This window comes from Ranitomeya imitator, chromosome 6, assembly GCF_032444005.1.
Source record: "Ranitomeya imitator isolate aRanImi1 chromosome 6, aRanImi1.pri, whole genome shotgun sequence".
NCBI lineage: Eukaryota > Metazoa > Chordata > Amphibia > Anura > Dendrobatidae > Ranitomeya > Ranitomeya imitator.
Window position 1 is genome coordinate 450,408,373 of NC_091287.1, and position 15,495 is coordinate 450,423,867.

The following is a 15,495-nucleotide window of genomic DNA, read 5'->3' on the forward strand; positions in this document are numbered from 1 at the left end:
TTAGGTGTCGAAAAATGCTGCAACACAAGAATGCTTCATAAAAGGAAACTATTAAAGGGAACCAGTCAGGTCCCCTATGTCCTCCAACCCAGCAGCATTTGTATATGTATCACTAAATTCCTGGCCTAACCAGCCCTCTATCCTGTTAGTCACCTTAACACATGTTTAACCCCTTAACGACCAGAGGTATTTTTCGGTTTTTGCATTTTCATTTTTTGCTCCCTTTCTTCCCAGAGCCATAACTTTTTTATTTTTGGTCAAAATGGCCATGTGAATGACACCATTCGTTTTAACAGGAAAAAAAATCCAAGTGTGGTGAAATTAAATACCGCAGTCAGCAATTGACAGCAGCATTTAACTAGTTAACAGCAGCGGGTGGATCACGATTCCATCCGCATCTGTTGCGGGCACATGTCCGCTATATATATCAGCTGTTATGTGCCCGGAAAGGTGTGGGCTCAGCGATGGAGTACGCACCAAACAGGAGGAGTCCGACATCGGCAAACTATTATGCCTGATGTTGGAAAGGGGTTAAAAAAAATGTATTTATAAGCTCCGTTTTTCTTATGCTATTTAGGACTTTGACTAGTCGATGAGGTGTTAGTTTCCCCAAAATAGTTGTCCCTCTTTTGCACGTTATCACGCCCCTGTGGGAGTGATAATTTGCAAGAGGCGGATCATCGCCAGCTGTCTGCCTACCTAGCGCATGCACGGGTCTTTCTTCAGGCACGTTATTGTGCTTCTGAAGCCGGATGTACGCTTCTTGGCTTCAAAGGCGCACTGGTCATGACGGGAAGGGCAGATGATCTACGTGGATTTAAGTGACTTAACATTATAAATTGCTGGTTAGGCAGGGAAGTTAGCGATACATATGTGAATGCTGCTGGGTTGTAGGGCATGGGGGACCCGACAGGTTCCCTTTAACACTTAAAAAAAATGTTTAATTAACAAATTGAAAACAAACGAAGAAATGGGAAATCTAAAATAAAAGCAATGTTTGGTTCAAAAATGCTGTTTTGAAGGCATTGTTGGGCACACCAAATATTGATTTGATTTAGATTTTTCATTTGTTCATTCACTTTGCAGTTTATTTGACAAAAATAAACTATTAACATTTCTACTTTTTTAAAGCATTTTTACTTTGCAGTATTTTTTTCACACCTGCCTTAAATTTTTGCACAGTACGGTATTTTTTTTTTTATCCCCCTAGTCCTTAGGCTGTATGTGGTTGGTTGAGATGGCAGTGATGGAGACATTGATCAGTCACTGGCATGCAGGTCTTACAATTCCAGAATGGAGCCGTCTGCCAGTGGTTGTTGTCATGAGTGAAACAGGTGAGACCTGGAAGGCTGCACTCTTCTCCTTTTTTCTGACGTTTCTTTTCTTTTCTCTCTTTTTTCCGCCTACGGTTCTCTTTAAAGATTTGAAGCTTGTTGTCAACCTCTTGAGCACCTTCCCTGAGGGAAGAAAAAATTACACAAATCTAATGCAAGTAGCAGCAATAAAAACGTGTTATTGATTTTTTGAGATGTACGGTCGCTCGCGTTTGTATCTTGCTGTACTTGGACTTAAACTAAAACTTAGAGGTGTTTGAGTTGTTTTTGACGGTGTTTAATTCTGCTATTGTATCTAGTAAAAGATGTCATGTGAGGATTGTACATGATTCTTCTTTAAAAGAATGTTTCTAAAAGATTTGGTCCTATATGGGGAATAAAAATAGATTGTGTTTAAGAGAAAAAGGGCCCAGATTTTATTGAACTGTATATGTCTCTCATGCTACCAATTCACAAGGTGTTCTATAGATTAAATATACTCCAGGTTTTCAATGGAGAAAAGATGAAGGATTTGCACATTTTCAGTGAGCGGGGATTAATATTCTAGCCGTTCCCTAAAAGCAGTTTATGTTTCAGGATTCTATCAGTGAATAGGTATAAAATATGCAGTTTAGAGGACAAGTGTATAGAAATCCTAGGGCATGATAGCTTCATGCACCTCAATTTTAGTGAAGGACCACCCACATGGGAAAAAGGGTGCCCATTTCTTCCTGACACCACCAGGATTTAGGGTCATAATTGTCCAGTTTATTTATTTCAAATGTCCAGTGTCCCCTCTTGAGGGTTTTACAACCAGTTTCCTGTAACTTAACATATGTAGACACCAGTTTATGGGTTAAAGGTGTTTCCCTCAAATTACATTTTAATTAATAGATCTTGGAGTAATAATAATTTTCACAGTTAGATGTTTAACAAAAATGTTCCTGTGCTGAGATAATCTTATAAAAGTGCCCCTATGTAATGTACAGTGCCTTGCAAAAGTATTTGGCCCCTTGAAAATTTTCAACTTTTTCCAACATATCATACTTCCAACATAAAGATATAGAATGTAAATTTTTGGTGAAGAATCAAACAAGTGGAACACAGTTGTGAAGTTGATTGAAATGTATTGGTTATTTTAAATTTTTGTGGAAATTCAAGAACTGAAAAGTGGGGCGTGCAATATTATTCGGCCCCTTTACTTTCATTGCAGCAAACTCACTCCAGAAGTTCATTGTGGATCTCTGAATGATCCAATGTTGTCCTAAATGCCTAATGATGATAAATATAATAGACCTGTGTGTAATAAATTCTCCATGTAAATGCACCTGCTCTGTGATAGTCTCAGGGTTCTGTTTGAAGCACAGAGAGCATCATGAAGACCAAGGAGCACAACAGGCAGGTCCGTGATACTGTTGTGGAGAAGTTTAAAGCTGGATTTGGATACAAAATGATTTCCAAAACTTTAAGCATCCCAAGGAGCACTGTGCAAGCGATTATATTGAAATGGAAGGAGTATCATACCACTGCAAATCTACCAAGACCTGGCCGTCCATCTAAGCTTCCATCTCAAACAAGGAGAAGACTGATCAGAGATGCAGCCAAGAGGCCCATGATCACTCTGGATGAACTGCAGAGATCTACAGCTGAGGTGGGACAGTCTGTCCATAGGACAACAATCAGTCGTACACTGCAAAATCTGGCCTTTATGGAAGAGTGGCAAGAAGAAAGCCATTTCTCAAAGATATCCATAAAAAGTGTCGTTTAACGTTTGCAACATGCCACCTGGGAGACACACCAAATATGTGGAAGAAAGTGCTCTGGTCAGATGAAACCAAAATAGAACGTTTTGGCAACAATGCCAAACGATATGTTTGGCGTAAAGGCAACACAGCTCATAACCTTGAACACACCATCCCCACTGTCAAACATGGTGGCAGCATCATGGTTTGGGCCTGCTTTTCTTCAGCAGGGATAGGGAAGATGGTTAAAATTGATGGGAAGATGGATGGAGCCAAATACAGGACCATTCTTGAAGAAAACCTGTTGGAGTCTGCAAAAGACCTGAGACCGGGACGGAGATATGTCTTCCAACAGGACAATGATCCCAAACATAAAGCAAAATCTACAATGGAATGGTTCACAAATAAATGTATCCAGGTGTTAGAATGGCCAAGTCAGAGTCCAGACCTCAATCCAATCGAGAATCTGTGGAAAGAGCTGAAAACTGCTGTTCACAAACGATCTCCATTAAACCTCACTGAGCTTGAGCTGTTTGCCAAGGAAGAATGGGCAAGAATTTCAGTCTCTCGATGTACAAAACTGATAGAGACATACCCCAAGTGACTTGCAGCTGTAATCGCAGCAAAAGGTGGCGCAACAAAGTATGAAGTTAAAGGGGCCGAATAATATTGCATGCCCCACTTTTCAGTTTTTGAATTTCCTCAAAAATTTAAAATAACCAATACATTTCGTTCAACTTCACAACTGTATTCCACTTGTTGTTGATTCTTCACCAAAAATTTACATTTGGTGTCTTTAGATTTGAAGCCTGATAACTGATAAGTGTGAAAAGGTTGAAAAGTTCCAGGGGGCCGAATACTTTCGCAAGGCACTGTATGTGCCTGACCATGCAGTAATATGGTCGGATACCACAGCTTCTGGTCAGTGGAGGAAGCAAAAGAGTATACAGACACTACAGCACAGGATCACAGCGGATTCTTTCTGTGAGGTTAAATATGTTTTTAAACAGTCAGTGAAATGTTTTCCCTAACAGAAAGAATTAGCTGGGATCCCAGGCTGTAATCTATTATATATATTAGCCAGCTCTTCCCTCTCCTAGTGTATCCTCACCCACCCCCTGCAGACTGTGAGCCCTCGCGGGAAGGGTCCTCCCTCCTTATGTACTCGTGTGCCTTGTTATCTGCTCATGTTTAATGTATTTGTCTATATTTGCCCCGTATTCACATGTAAAGAGCCATGGAATAAATGGCGCTATAAAAATGTATAATAATAATATAATAATAATAATCTAATATATAATTGCCTAGAATACTACTTCCTGCAATTTGTGCCAACTTCCGTGGCTTTGTCCGGAGCTAATGTCCGGAGCTAATGTCCGGAGCTAATGTCCGGAGCTAATGTCCGGAGATAAGTGACGTCAACAGTGTCCAGTGTCTGATTGGTTGCCGCCTGCTGCGAGCGACCAATCAGAAACGTGCCGTACTGTGACACACTCCGCCCGCCATTTTGGTGTGATTTTTGAATTTTTACCTCACAGCAAGTTTCTACTGCGTGGAGGCGGGCCCAGTGACGTTGCTCTTCAAGCTCCTGCCGAATTTCGTCCAAAAAATGATAATACCATTTACCAAAACTATATATATTTAGTTGTGAAGTGGTTCAGTGACATTTTCACACCAATTTTGAACTTTTGTTTGGTGTTTTCTCCATATACTGCCTATTATTTTTGTTCTTTCTTACTATTATTTATTAATTGTATTATTCTTACATTTGAATAAATAAAGTATATATGGATTCTAGACTCCCGATTCTTTAGAATCGGGCTGCCATCTAGTAATAATATAATTGTCTAAGGGTCACTTCCGTCTTTCTGACTTTCTGTCTGTCTGTCACGGAAATCCCAAGTCGCTGATTGGTCGCAGTAAAACAGCCACGACCAATCAGCGACGGGCACAGTCCGGCGGCAAAATGTCCGCTCCTTACTCCCCACCAGTCAGCGCTCAAACAGGGTTAATGGCTGCGTTACACCGTGTTATGCCGCGGTGTAACGCACTCCGTTAACGCTGCTATTAACCCTGTGTGACCAACTTTTTACTATTGATGCTGCCTATGCAGCTCGCACCCAATCAGCGACATTGGCACGGGATTTAAATCCCGCTTCACTGAATGCTTGCGCTCAGCCGGCGCGACCAATCAGCGCCATTGATGTGGGATTTAAATCCCGCTGCGCTGATTGGTCACGCAGGCTGGGCGCGAGCAATCAGCAACATTGGCGCGGGATTTAAATCACACTTCGCTGATTGGTCACACCCAGCCGGCGCGACCAATCAGCGACATTGGCACGGGATCAAATGTTAAAAATAATTAAAATTTTTTTAAAAAATCATTATATATTCACCTTCCGGATCCAGCCCAGGCCTTTTCCACTCGTCGCGACGCTCCGGTGACCGGTCCATGCATTGCAGTCTCGCAAGATGATGACGTAGTGGTCTCGCAAGACTGCTACATCATCATCTCGCGAGACCGCAATGCACTCTTGGGACCGGAGCGTCGAGAGGAGCATCGGTAAATGCCTTGGCTGGTTCCGGGGGGCTCTGGTGAGTATATAACTTTTTTATTTTAATTCTTTTTTTAACAGAGATATGGTGTCCACATTGCTATATACTACGTGGGCTGTGTTATATACTACATATCTGTGCTATATACTACATGGGCTGTGCTATATACTACGTGGCTGTGCTATATACTACGTGGGCTGTGCTATATACTACGTGGGCTGTGCTATATACTACGTGGTCTGTGCTATATACTACATGGCTGTGCTATATACCACGTGGCTGTGCTATATACCAGGAGTCTCAAACTGCATTCCTCGAAGGCCTCAGACCATGCGTGTTTTCAAGATTTCCTTTGCATTGCTGGAATCATTCTGTGTAGGTGATTAAATTATCACCTGTGCAATACAAGGAAATCCTGAAAACATGACCGGTTTGCGGCCCTTGAGGAATGCAGTTTGAGACCTCTGCTATACACTATGTGGCTGTGCAATATACTACGTGGCTGTGCTATTTACTACATGGGCTGTGCTATATACTATGTGGCTGGGCAATATACTACGTGGGCTGTGCTATATACTACATGGACTGTTATATACTATGTGGCTGTGCTATATACTACGTGGGCTGTGTTATACGCTACTTGGCTGTGCTATATTTCTCTGCTGTATCTGTGTATCATGAATCGTGGTATGTGTTAAAGAGGGGGGCCCACTGAGACTCTTTCGCCCGGGGCCCTCAAAAACCTGGAGCCGGCCCTGGCTTCACTGATTGTTCGCGGCCGAGCATGACCAATCAGCGACAGTCAAAGTCTGCCCGCGAATTGGTGTGGAATTTGAACCACGCTTCGCTAATTGGTCGCGGCCGGCCGAATCCTGTGTGAAAATTGCATTATTCTGAAAACTTCATAAATAAAACTACATACAGATTCTAAAATACCCGATGCGTTAGAATCGGGCCACCATCTAGTGTTTGTATACTCTTGCATTCTCCCCTGCCCAGGAGATGTGGTATGACCACACCATGTCCCTTTATGGTCAGACACAGCCATTACACAGTACATAGCAGGGGCACATGTATACGATTATCTCAGCACAGGAACATTTTTTAACACCTCCAATTGTGGAAATTTTTATTCCAAGGTCTGTTGATTAAAATGTACTTGGGTTTTCCCATGAACCAAGAATCTTAGACTAAATATGATCAGAAAAAGAAGAGAGATTAAGGAAGGAAGTGCTAGGATGTATTTTATCTTTATTCAGTGTTCCTTTAACTGGAGAACATCTAGTAAATGAGGACTAATGATACCTACTTGAATGGATGGACATGGCTCTTTATCTTATCTTGAGTCCTAATTCCCTTCTCCTTTTTGTAAAATCTGCAAATCAAACAGGATAACACTTGAGTTAAAATGTATTGATGCTTCAAAGCTGGACAATTAGTCAGTGCAAGTCTAGACTCATTTTCCCCCATTCCTTACCAAGCACATTATTTTTGGGACATGTAAAGAGCTGTAAAACTTTTACTTATTCGGATATTCAAATAATTTTTGCAACTTTTTCTGTGAAACCTGTGACTTAATTCTTATGTTATTTTCGCAGCCTTTTTTTTTTCTCCTGAGCTGCGCACTTCTTACAGGACTTTCGTGTGATCGGTGGGGATTTAAATGCCAGACTCGCACCAATCTGAATTAAAGGGCTTAAAATACATAAGATATTTCCTACAAATTAAGTTACTCTTTAGATAAAGGCAGGCGCTATTAATTTAATCAGTACTGTAGTTCCTGCATATTCTGCAGTTTGATGATAGCTAGTAACAACAACTCCCATAATTTCTTTACCATATTTATGGACAGTTCATATGAGACAATTGCACATGCCAGGGGCTTTCCTCACATTGAAATTGATCGTTGTACTAAGCTTGGTGCTGTAGTAATATACTGATGGTGGTTCTGGTGCTGTATTCATGTACTGATGGTGGTTCAGGTGTGCTGCTATATTTTTAATTAGAAAGCTGTTGCTAAACATCACTGTGGCATCTTATCTTCTAGAGAACAAAAGAATATGCAGTCCGAAATTGGACATTCCTGATCCTTCTCTTCACTGACAGTCATCATTTAGTTTACTGTCTAAATGATATAGGCGCTGTATAGTCTGATAGCCAGAAAGAATGGTGAATATGACTGTCTATTGTGCCAGTGCTGGCAGATAATGGCTGAGGTACACAGCCAGGATCTTCCACTAACAGCAATCGGTGGAGCTGAGCTGCTGTTAAAATGCCACTGTCAATTTCTAACAGGGACATGAGCAAAGTGATGAGAGCAGGGGTGCACCATTACATTGTTATGCAATCAATCTGTAGATTGGCTTTATAGGAGACTGATTTTCACCATACACTGCAATACTAGGGTATTGTTGTGTATATTACAAGCAATTGGATGATCAAAAGTTCAAGTCTCCTGAGGGGACTACACTAAAAAATAAAAAAAAGTTAGCAAAAATCTTTCCAAACAATTTGAGTCACCCTTTTTTTCCTCTATTAAAAATAAATTAAAAATGTTAATAAGAAACGTTGTATGGCAGTGTGCATAAAAGTCCGATCTATGAAAATATAAAATGGATTAACTCTAATCGGTAAATGCGGTAATGAGAAAAACAAAAGAATTGAGAAAACCATAATTAGATTTTTTTGTCAGAGCTGCGGCAACCCAAAAAAATTGGGATAAGAAACGTAGTGAAAACGTAGCTATCCCAAAAAGGTATTGATAAAAACATCCGCCCACCCTGCATAAAACATTCACATTCACTGCATAAAACAAAACCCTGCAGACATTCACTTAAAATTCTCCACTAGGCAACTGTGTGACTACTAAAAACGCATTAGAGCAGGTGACACTGATTTAAAAGAAAAAAAATAAAAAATAATAATAATAATAATATATATATATATATATATATATATATATATATATATATATATATATATATATATATATATATAATTAACATATTTAAAATAACAACATTTGGGACAAAGTTTAATGTTGCAGAAAAAAAAGCTATTAAAACGTTTTGGGTTTTTTAAATGAAGTTCTGAATATTTCTCAACACCAAGTTTGGCATTACTGTAAGCAAGCAGACCTGGAGAATCATGTTCACAAGTAATTTTTACCAAATATTGAATACTGTAAAAGCAAAAAATAATTGTGGAATTGCATTGTTCACTGCAATAGGAATTTTGTCATGTTTGCCAGCACATCAAAAAAGTAAAATAAATGGTGCTATGCAAAACTTGCCCTGCAAGAGAAATGGAAAACCGCCTGGTCTTGAAGTCGGTAATCTCTGCAAACTCGTTAATAATAGGTAAACCACAAACTGCTAATAGAGCAGAACTACCAGGCTTATAATTATCAATTTATTACATTTCGACTGGGCTGAGATTCAGCAATTCTCTGTTCTGTATTCACAAACAGAAACATATGTACCCATAGATCATGTAACTCACCCAGACTTGCTGCAGTCACATTCTTCTGGCTTCCTTCTCTTCAGATGTCCTCTTACTTCTCTTAAATTCTTTATTTTGTCTTGTAAGGCTTCAATCTGACAAACCCAATGAGTACATCCATATTAAGGAGTTTCCACTGAACAATGGCACTCATGAGTGGAAGATGACAAATGAAAATACATAGGTGTAAAAGACATTTCGGCATTAGAAGATCAAATAAAAGGTTACTAGCATATTTCCTGGGTGCTGGGTGATGTTGGACACCACTGCTAAGAGTCACAGCAAAGTTTTGCAGATGATGGAGACACATCAACCCTCTATCGAGCAGCAGCACAAAGTCAAGGCAAACTAACAATTAGGCCAATAAAGGGCAAAATCTAGCTATACATGGCACAATACAGTCATTTCTACACATATGTGAAAGAGGCGTCATCCTTGTCATAAGCATGATTGCAAATTTGATAGTGTCATGCTTTCCGAAAGGATGTGAAAAGTTCTTCCAAGTGTTGAAAATAGTTGTATTGCACACAGGTGCATGGCGAGATCTGTAAGGCCCTGCTGACAGTGTCAGCTATTGGTATTCTACAACACATTGTTTCTTATGACTATGACAGACGTAGGGTTGTACATTTTTTGTGCAAATTTAGTTCTACTTTGGGACTGTAGGAAAATCCACTCACAGTGCAATGATGATAATTTTAGCATAATAAAAGTTGGAGTGGTGGGATTATTCAGATTAGAACAATTAATATAAGTGAAAGGCAAAGTCTTTAATAATCAGTTTACCTCCTTGTCAATGTAAGCTTTGTGGTCCCTCCAGGCTCTGCTAGAATGGTACAGTTCCCTCTCGCAATGTACGGTGTCATTAGTAAGTATGTAACACCTATGTGAGGCAAATAAACACCATGAATGCCAAGCAGTACAATATCTACAGAATAGCAGGAATTTACCAGACTGTCCCAGAATTGTATGATGTAAGTAACATATGCTGACGCAGTTTGGGATTGTCATTGTGGCCAATAATCTGGATTATCTCAGTTATGCCTTCCATGACTAGTGCCCTAGCTTTGATTCTGGTGTTTGCTAACCCGATCATCTGCATGTTCAACAGAATGAACACAATGTCGATTCACTTTCAGCATTAGCCGAAGTTTTAACTGGTGTAATTTATCAAACCAGTTTACTACTCCCCCAAAAAACTTTAGATCGGTGATCTCTAATGTAAAAACTGACAAACATCTGTGAATTATTAATGCTCAGTTGTGTCAGGTATTGCTTTGAAATTTGCTGGACTAACTTCAGCTAATGACCAAAAATCCAGAGCTCTTTTGTCAAAGTGAATCATGAATCAAATGTTAACAGCATGCATGCATTCTTGACGCATCTATGACTAAGAACAAAGTCCTCATTCCCGGTAGTAAACCACATCATGAGCCAAATTCAGCAAACAGAGCTTAATCATAAATAGTGTGAAGAACGCCACTTTTTACATAATCCTATATTACAAAATCACTAACATTATTACTTTCAGATTTTCCATAACTGGAAATTATTGGGCCAGAAGGAGGTGGAGGATGGTAGAAATGACAAAAATCCATTACTCACTAGATATATCCTCTGCATTCCAGTGTTGCTCATCCTAGATGGCCTTTTCAATATGCAGTGATGATGACATCCATCACCAACCATGTGGCAGTAGTTAATCAAAACTGCATCAGCCAATCACAGGTCATAGCTGTGCACTGCTGAGGCCAGCAATTGGCTCGAGTAGTCACATGAGCACACTGCTGACACCAGCGATTCGGGGCAGCAGTCATATGGGCAATGAGGGCTGTCATTGCTGCAACACCGTAAATACAAACCTCCAAGTAGTGGCCAAGCTGGCATGAGGGGAATTTATCATGTGTATCAATGGTCTATTTTTTTAATCATCCCCCTTTGTTCTTGGAAACCCCTTCAAGATTATATATAAGTGTGATACACCAAAATACAGTGGATAGAAAAAGTATAAAACACCCGTTAAAATTACAATTTTATGTCATGTAAGAAGTTATCATGTCAGAACGTTCCCACCTTTCAAAAAGTCACCAATATGTACAAATCCACTGAGAAACAAACTAAAATAATATTTTTAAATTTTTCCCAAAATAAATTACCGTAACAAAACTAAAATAATGTGGTTGCATAAGTGTGAACACCATCTTATATAGTTGTGATTCTGAATTAGCCAATTACATTTAAACTCATGTTAAAGGGAATCTGTCCATAGGACGAAGCCTCCGAAGCGATCTATATGGCGATGAAGGTCATAGGAAGTTGAATAAAATGATACCGTAATATCTACGATCCAATGTTTTATCCAGAGAAATCCATGCTATTCTTATACATAAATGAATTGTTAAGATCTATGGGCAGACACTGACCTGTGTGAGAATCTGCCTCCAGAGCTTAATTTAAATGAAAGGGAGTTATCAGTGTGAGACAAGTAACTAATACAAAACAGTAGAACTAAACTATGTCTTCTTGCAAACAATTTTTTGTAGCTCTCACAGCTCTGCTGTATTGCAACAATATTGCAGAACTGGATGCCTGTGAGATGGAAGCTGAAACACTGAGAGGAACCTGCAGATGTGTCAGGTATAATCTCACTGTAGAGCTGTGTAATCTTTTTAGCAGAGCAGAAAGCGGCTATTACACATCACACTGGTAATGCCCCTTCGTGTAAAATAAGCCTTGAAGGCAGATTCTCATGCAGATTAGTGTCCGACCCATAGCCTGGAACAGCACATTTAAGAAAAACATGGATTTTTCTGGAATAAGTCATCAGATCACACATATCAAGGTGTAAGTTTATTCAGCTTCCTATAACCTATGTACAGATGACTTAGGAGGGATGATCATACTGACAGATTCCCTGTCGCTGATTAACTCCATATAAAGTTTTGCTGCTCTAGAAGGATTTGCCTGACATTTTCTTAGTTTCATTTTCCAGCAAAAGCTATGGTCTATAAACAGCTTACAACACAGCAAAGGGATCTGATCCCTGAAATGTATCAGTCAGGAGAAGGGTACAAATTTTTTTCCAAGGCATTAGATAAATCATTCAAGAGTGTTAAGATGGTCATCAAGACTTAACTTAAATTTAGCACAATAGTGACATTACCTACAACTGGGTGTTGCTCAAAAGTTGATAAAAAGTGGGTAATGTGGCAACACAGGAACTTTTACTAACAATGAAAAACATCCAAACACATCTGTGTTTTATCAAAACCTACATCAAGTCTGTCAAAAGGAAGTGGGAAAATGTGCTCTGGCCTCATTAAGTCCAAAGTTAAATTTTTTGGCCATAATTCCACAAAGTTGTGTTTTGCGCAAAGTGATCACCAAAAAATACTATACTCACAGTGAAGCAGGGTGGAGACAGCATTGTGCTTTGGGCTATTTTTCGGCAGCTGGATCTGAGGCTTTAGTTAAAGTGGAGGGAATTATGAACAGTTCCAAATAGCAGTCAATTTTGCATCAAAGCCTTCAGGCCTCAGCATGAAAATGACCGTAAGCCTACCTCCAAATTAAAAAAAAAATGGTTTCACAAGAAGAACAAAGTTTTGGGATGGCTCAGCCAAGCCCCAGACCTGAATCCAATTAAAACTTTGTGGCCCTGCACATAGTAGATGAAATTCTGACAGATTTGGAGTACCACGGCAAGGAAGGGTGGAAAAAATTACCAATTTTAGATGTGCCATGTTGATAGACTCCTATCCAAAATGTTTGAATGTTGTCAAACTAATTCATTTTTAAATGATACAACCACATTATTTTAGTTATTTAATTTTTCTTATTTTCACCCGAAAATATTATATTATTAAAACATTAATGAAAAAGTTTCTGAAATTATTCTTCCTGGTATAATTTTTTTGCACAACAAAAAAAAATGGCATTTTAAATGGGAGTATAGACTTTTATATATTCTGTAACTGACACTATCAGGACTCTAGTGCTACCTTATCTGAAAGATGTATAGAAGAGATGTAGGTATGCTGAATTAATGGCTATAAAAATTGCTATGCCATGATTTAAGAACTTTTTACTAAAAAATTCAGAATGTTGCAAAAGTCTCTTTGGAGTCCCCACCCACCCAGTGATAGACAGCTTCTCATATAGGAGTGTATATACAAGAAAAACTGTCAATCACTCTGTGGGTGGGAGATGTAATAAATTGGCTTTCTCGGTGAATCCTGACAGTATTTAAAAACTTCATGCCTAAAAATACTAAAATCACACAATTAAAAAAAGCAAAACAAAAAATATTTTGTGGTTTGCTAGTATAAATTGCCACACTAATTGCCAAAAAAAATAGATTAAAACTAAACATATAAAAATAAATATAATAATTACTTGTGAGTGACTCGAAGAGATGGGGAATGACTGGTTTCAATCACCCCATCAGCCACCATTAGATCATCTTCATTTGGGGTTGTCAAAGTGTCTTCATCCTCTTCCTCTTCATCCTCGTTCTCTTCTTCCTCTTCAGAGGTGTAATGTCTTTTGGTTCGGGAAGCCTGCACATTATCCTCATCATCCAAACTTATATCATAAATCTCTCCTTCAAACTCAACAGCCAAAGAACGTGCTTGACGCGTGTGAACAAAACGAGGGTTGAATTCTGTAGGGTGCAACATTTAAAAAAATACATTTAATTTTTTCATGTGCAATATGTGTTTGACAGAAGCAGCAATTAACATAGTATATATATATATATATATATATATATATATATATATATATATATATGTGTGTAAAAATATCAAATCATACATTTAATAGCAGTTTTTTGAACATGTTGCCCCCACCGTTAAAATAAAGGTAGGCTAAGAAGAGTAGGTGCATTCCTACACTAAGTGACAGTTTGAGAATTAAATACCCAAAGGTAAAGAGGAAAAGAAGTATTGTTAAGGCTAGGTCCCATAAAACTCATCTGTCCAATTATAATTGCAACTTTTTATCCCTTGTTGTAGATTGAAGACCAAGTTAGGCTACGTTCACACTTGAATACGGTGGCGGACTTCTCCCTGAAGCTCGGCCCACTTCTGCATTTCCATTTAATTCCGCCTACTTCGGCATGCATCCTACGTACCTATCATTAACACTGGTTACGGAAGGACATGCGGATGTATGTGGAGGTGTCGTTTTGATGCGCCCACCGACCGCAAGGGAACGCAACGAGTTGCCTTCCTGTGCGGTTCGGCGAGCGCATCAAAACGATGCCTCTGCATACATCCGCATGTCCTGCATACCCAGTGTTAAAGATAGGTACGCAGGATGCATGCCGAAGTAGGTGGTCCTAAACGGAAGAAGTGCGGAAGTGGGCGGAGCTTCAGGGAGAAGTCCGCAGCCATCCGCAAAGCCCCCGTACGCAAGTGTGAACGTAGCCTTAAAGGGGTTGTCTGGCCTTGGGATACAAGTCTGCAGTCATTCTATGGGACTGCAGACTTGGGAATCTTCACCATGTGCTTAATGTGCGCTGCCAGGGTTCTCCAGTGCTGGGAGCAGGCGGTCACGATGTGCATAGATGCAGTCACGTGCCGATTAGACATGTCCAATACACCAACACTGAGCAAGGCCACACACGTCTAGTCAGCACATGACTGCATGAATGTCACATACTTGTGGTCACACTCCTGCAGCTTCCGACGCTGGCACTAGAGAATTCTAGTGAGGATTCAAAACTCTGCAGTTACATAGAGTGACTGCAAAATTGTATCGCAAGACCAGACTACCCCTTCAAATACTGTCCAGAGCAGGAGCTTTCATAAGGAAAGATACAAATATGAGCAAAATGATTGTACACTTCTCATTGTCTGAAATGTTCTGAGAAAAATCAGAGGTGACCCTAGAAGAAGAAAAGCTTGAAGTGCAGAAAGTGCAGTTGTCAACCAATATCTAAATACACGTCCACTAGAGCAGTCTGTGCTGCGGCCATAAAGGAGTTCTGACATTTCATACAGGTCGCCTAACAATAAGTGCGTCAGCAGTGCTTTTCTTTTATGGCATATAGGAAGGAGATATTAAATGTATAGATCTTACAATGTGATAAAAATAATGAAACAAAGGCAAGAAAAAAGGAAATTTGTTTTAAGAGGATGATATTGAGCAATGTATTTGATTTTTTTGTGATCTGCCTGAAATATTTACAATTTTGCAAAATAAAAAAAGAAATAAGAACAACATTTATGTCTTTTAGCTTTTAGTGAAGCAACATGGTTTTTCTCTAGAATGTTACCAACTCTATAGAATCCAGCTGTATACTTTCTAACCCAGAACATCTGCTGCCTTTTCATTTAGCAGATTGACCTTTCTCCCCCTCAGTGCCCTTTTCATCACAA

General features: G+C 39.4%; 1 protein-coding gene across 2 annotated transcripts in view; it reads right to left on the bottom strand.

Annotated features, from left to right (window-relative positions):
* The window catches only part of SULF1 (sulfatase 1), a 206,263-nt gene that overhangs the window by 12,309 nt on the left and 178,459 nt on the right, over positions 1-15,495 (bottom strand). For both annotated transcript variants that reach the window (XM_069731461.1, XM_069731462.1), the window contains exons 13-17: positions 13,508-13,775; positions 9,899-9,995; positions 9,113-9,207; positions 6,921-6,986; positions 1,285-1,457 (exon numbers count right to left, since the gene is read on the bottom strand). In XM_069731461.1, the coding sequence (XP_069587562.1) occupies positions 1,285-1,457; positions 6,921-6,986; positions 9,113-9,207; positions 9,899-9,995; positions 13,508-13,775 (699 nt within the window). The remainder of the gene's footprint in view (positions 1-1,284; positions 1,458-6,920; positions 6,987-9,112; positions 9,208-9,898; positions 9,996-13,507; positions 13,776-15,495) is intronic.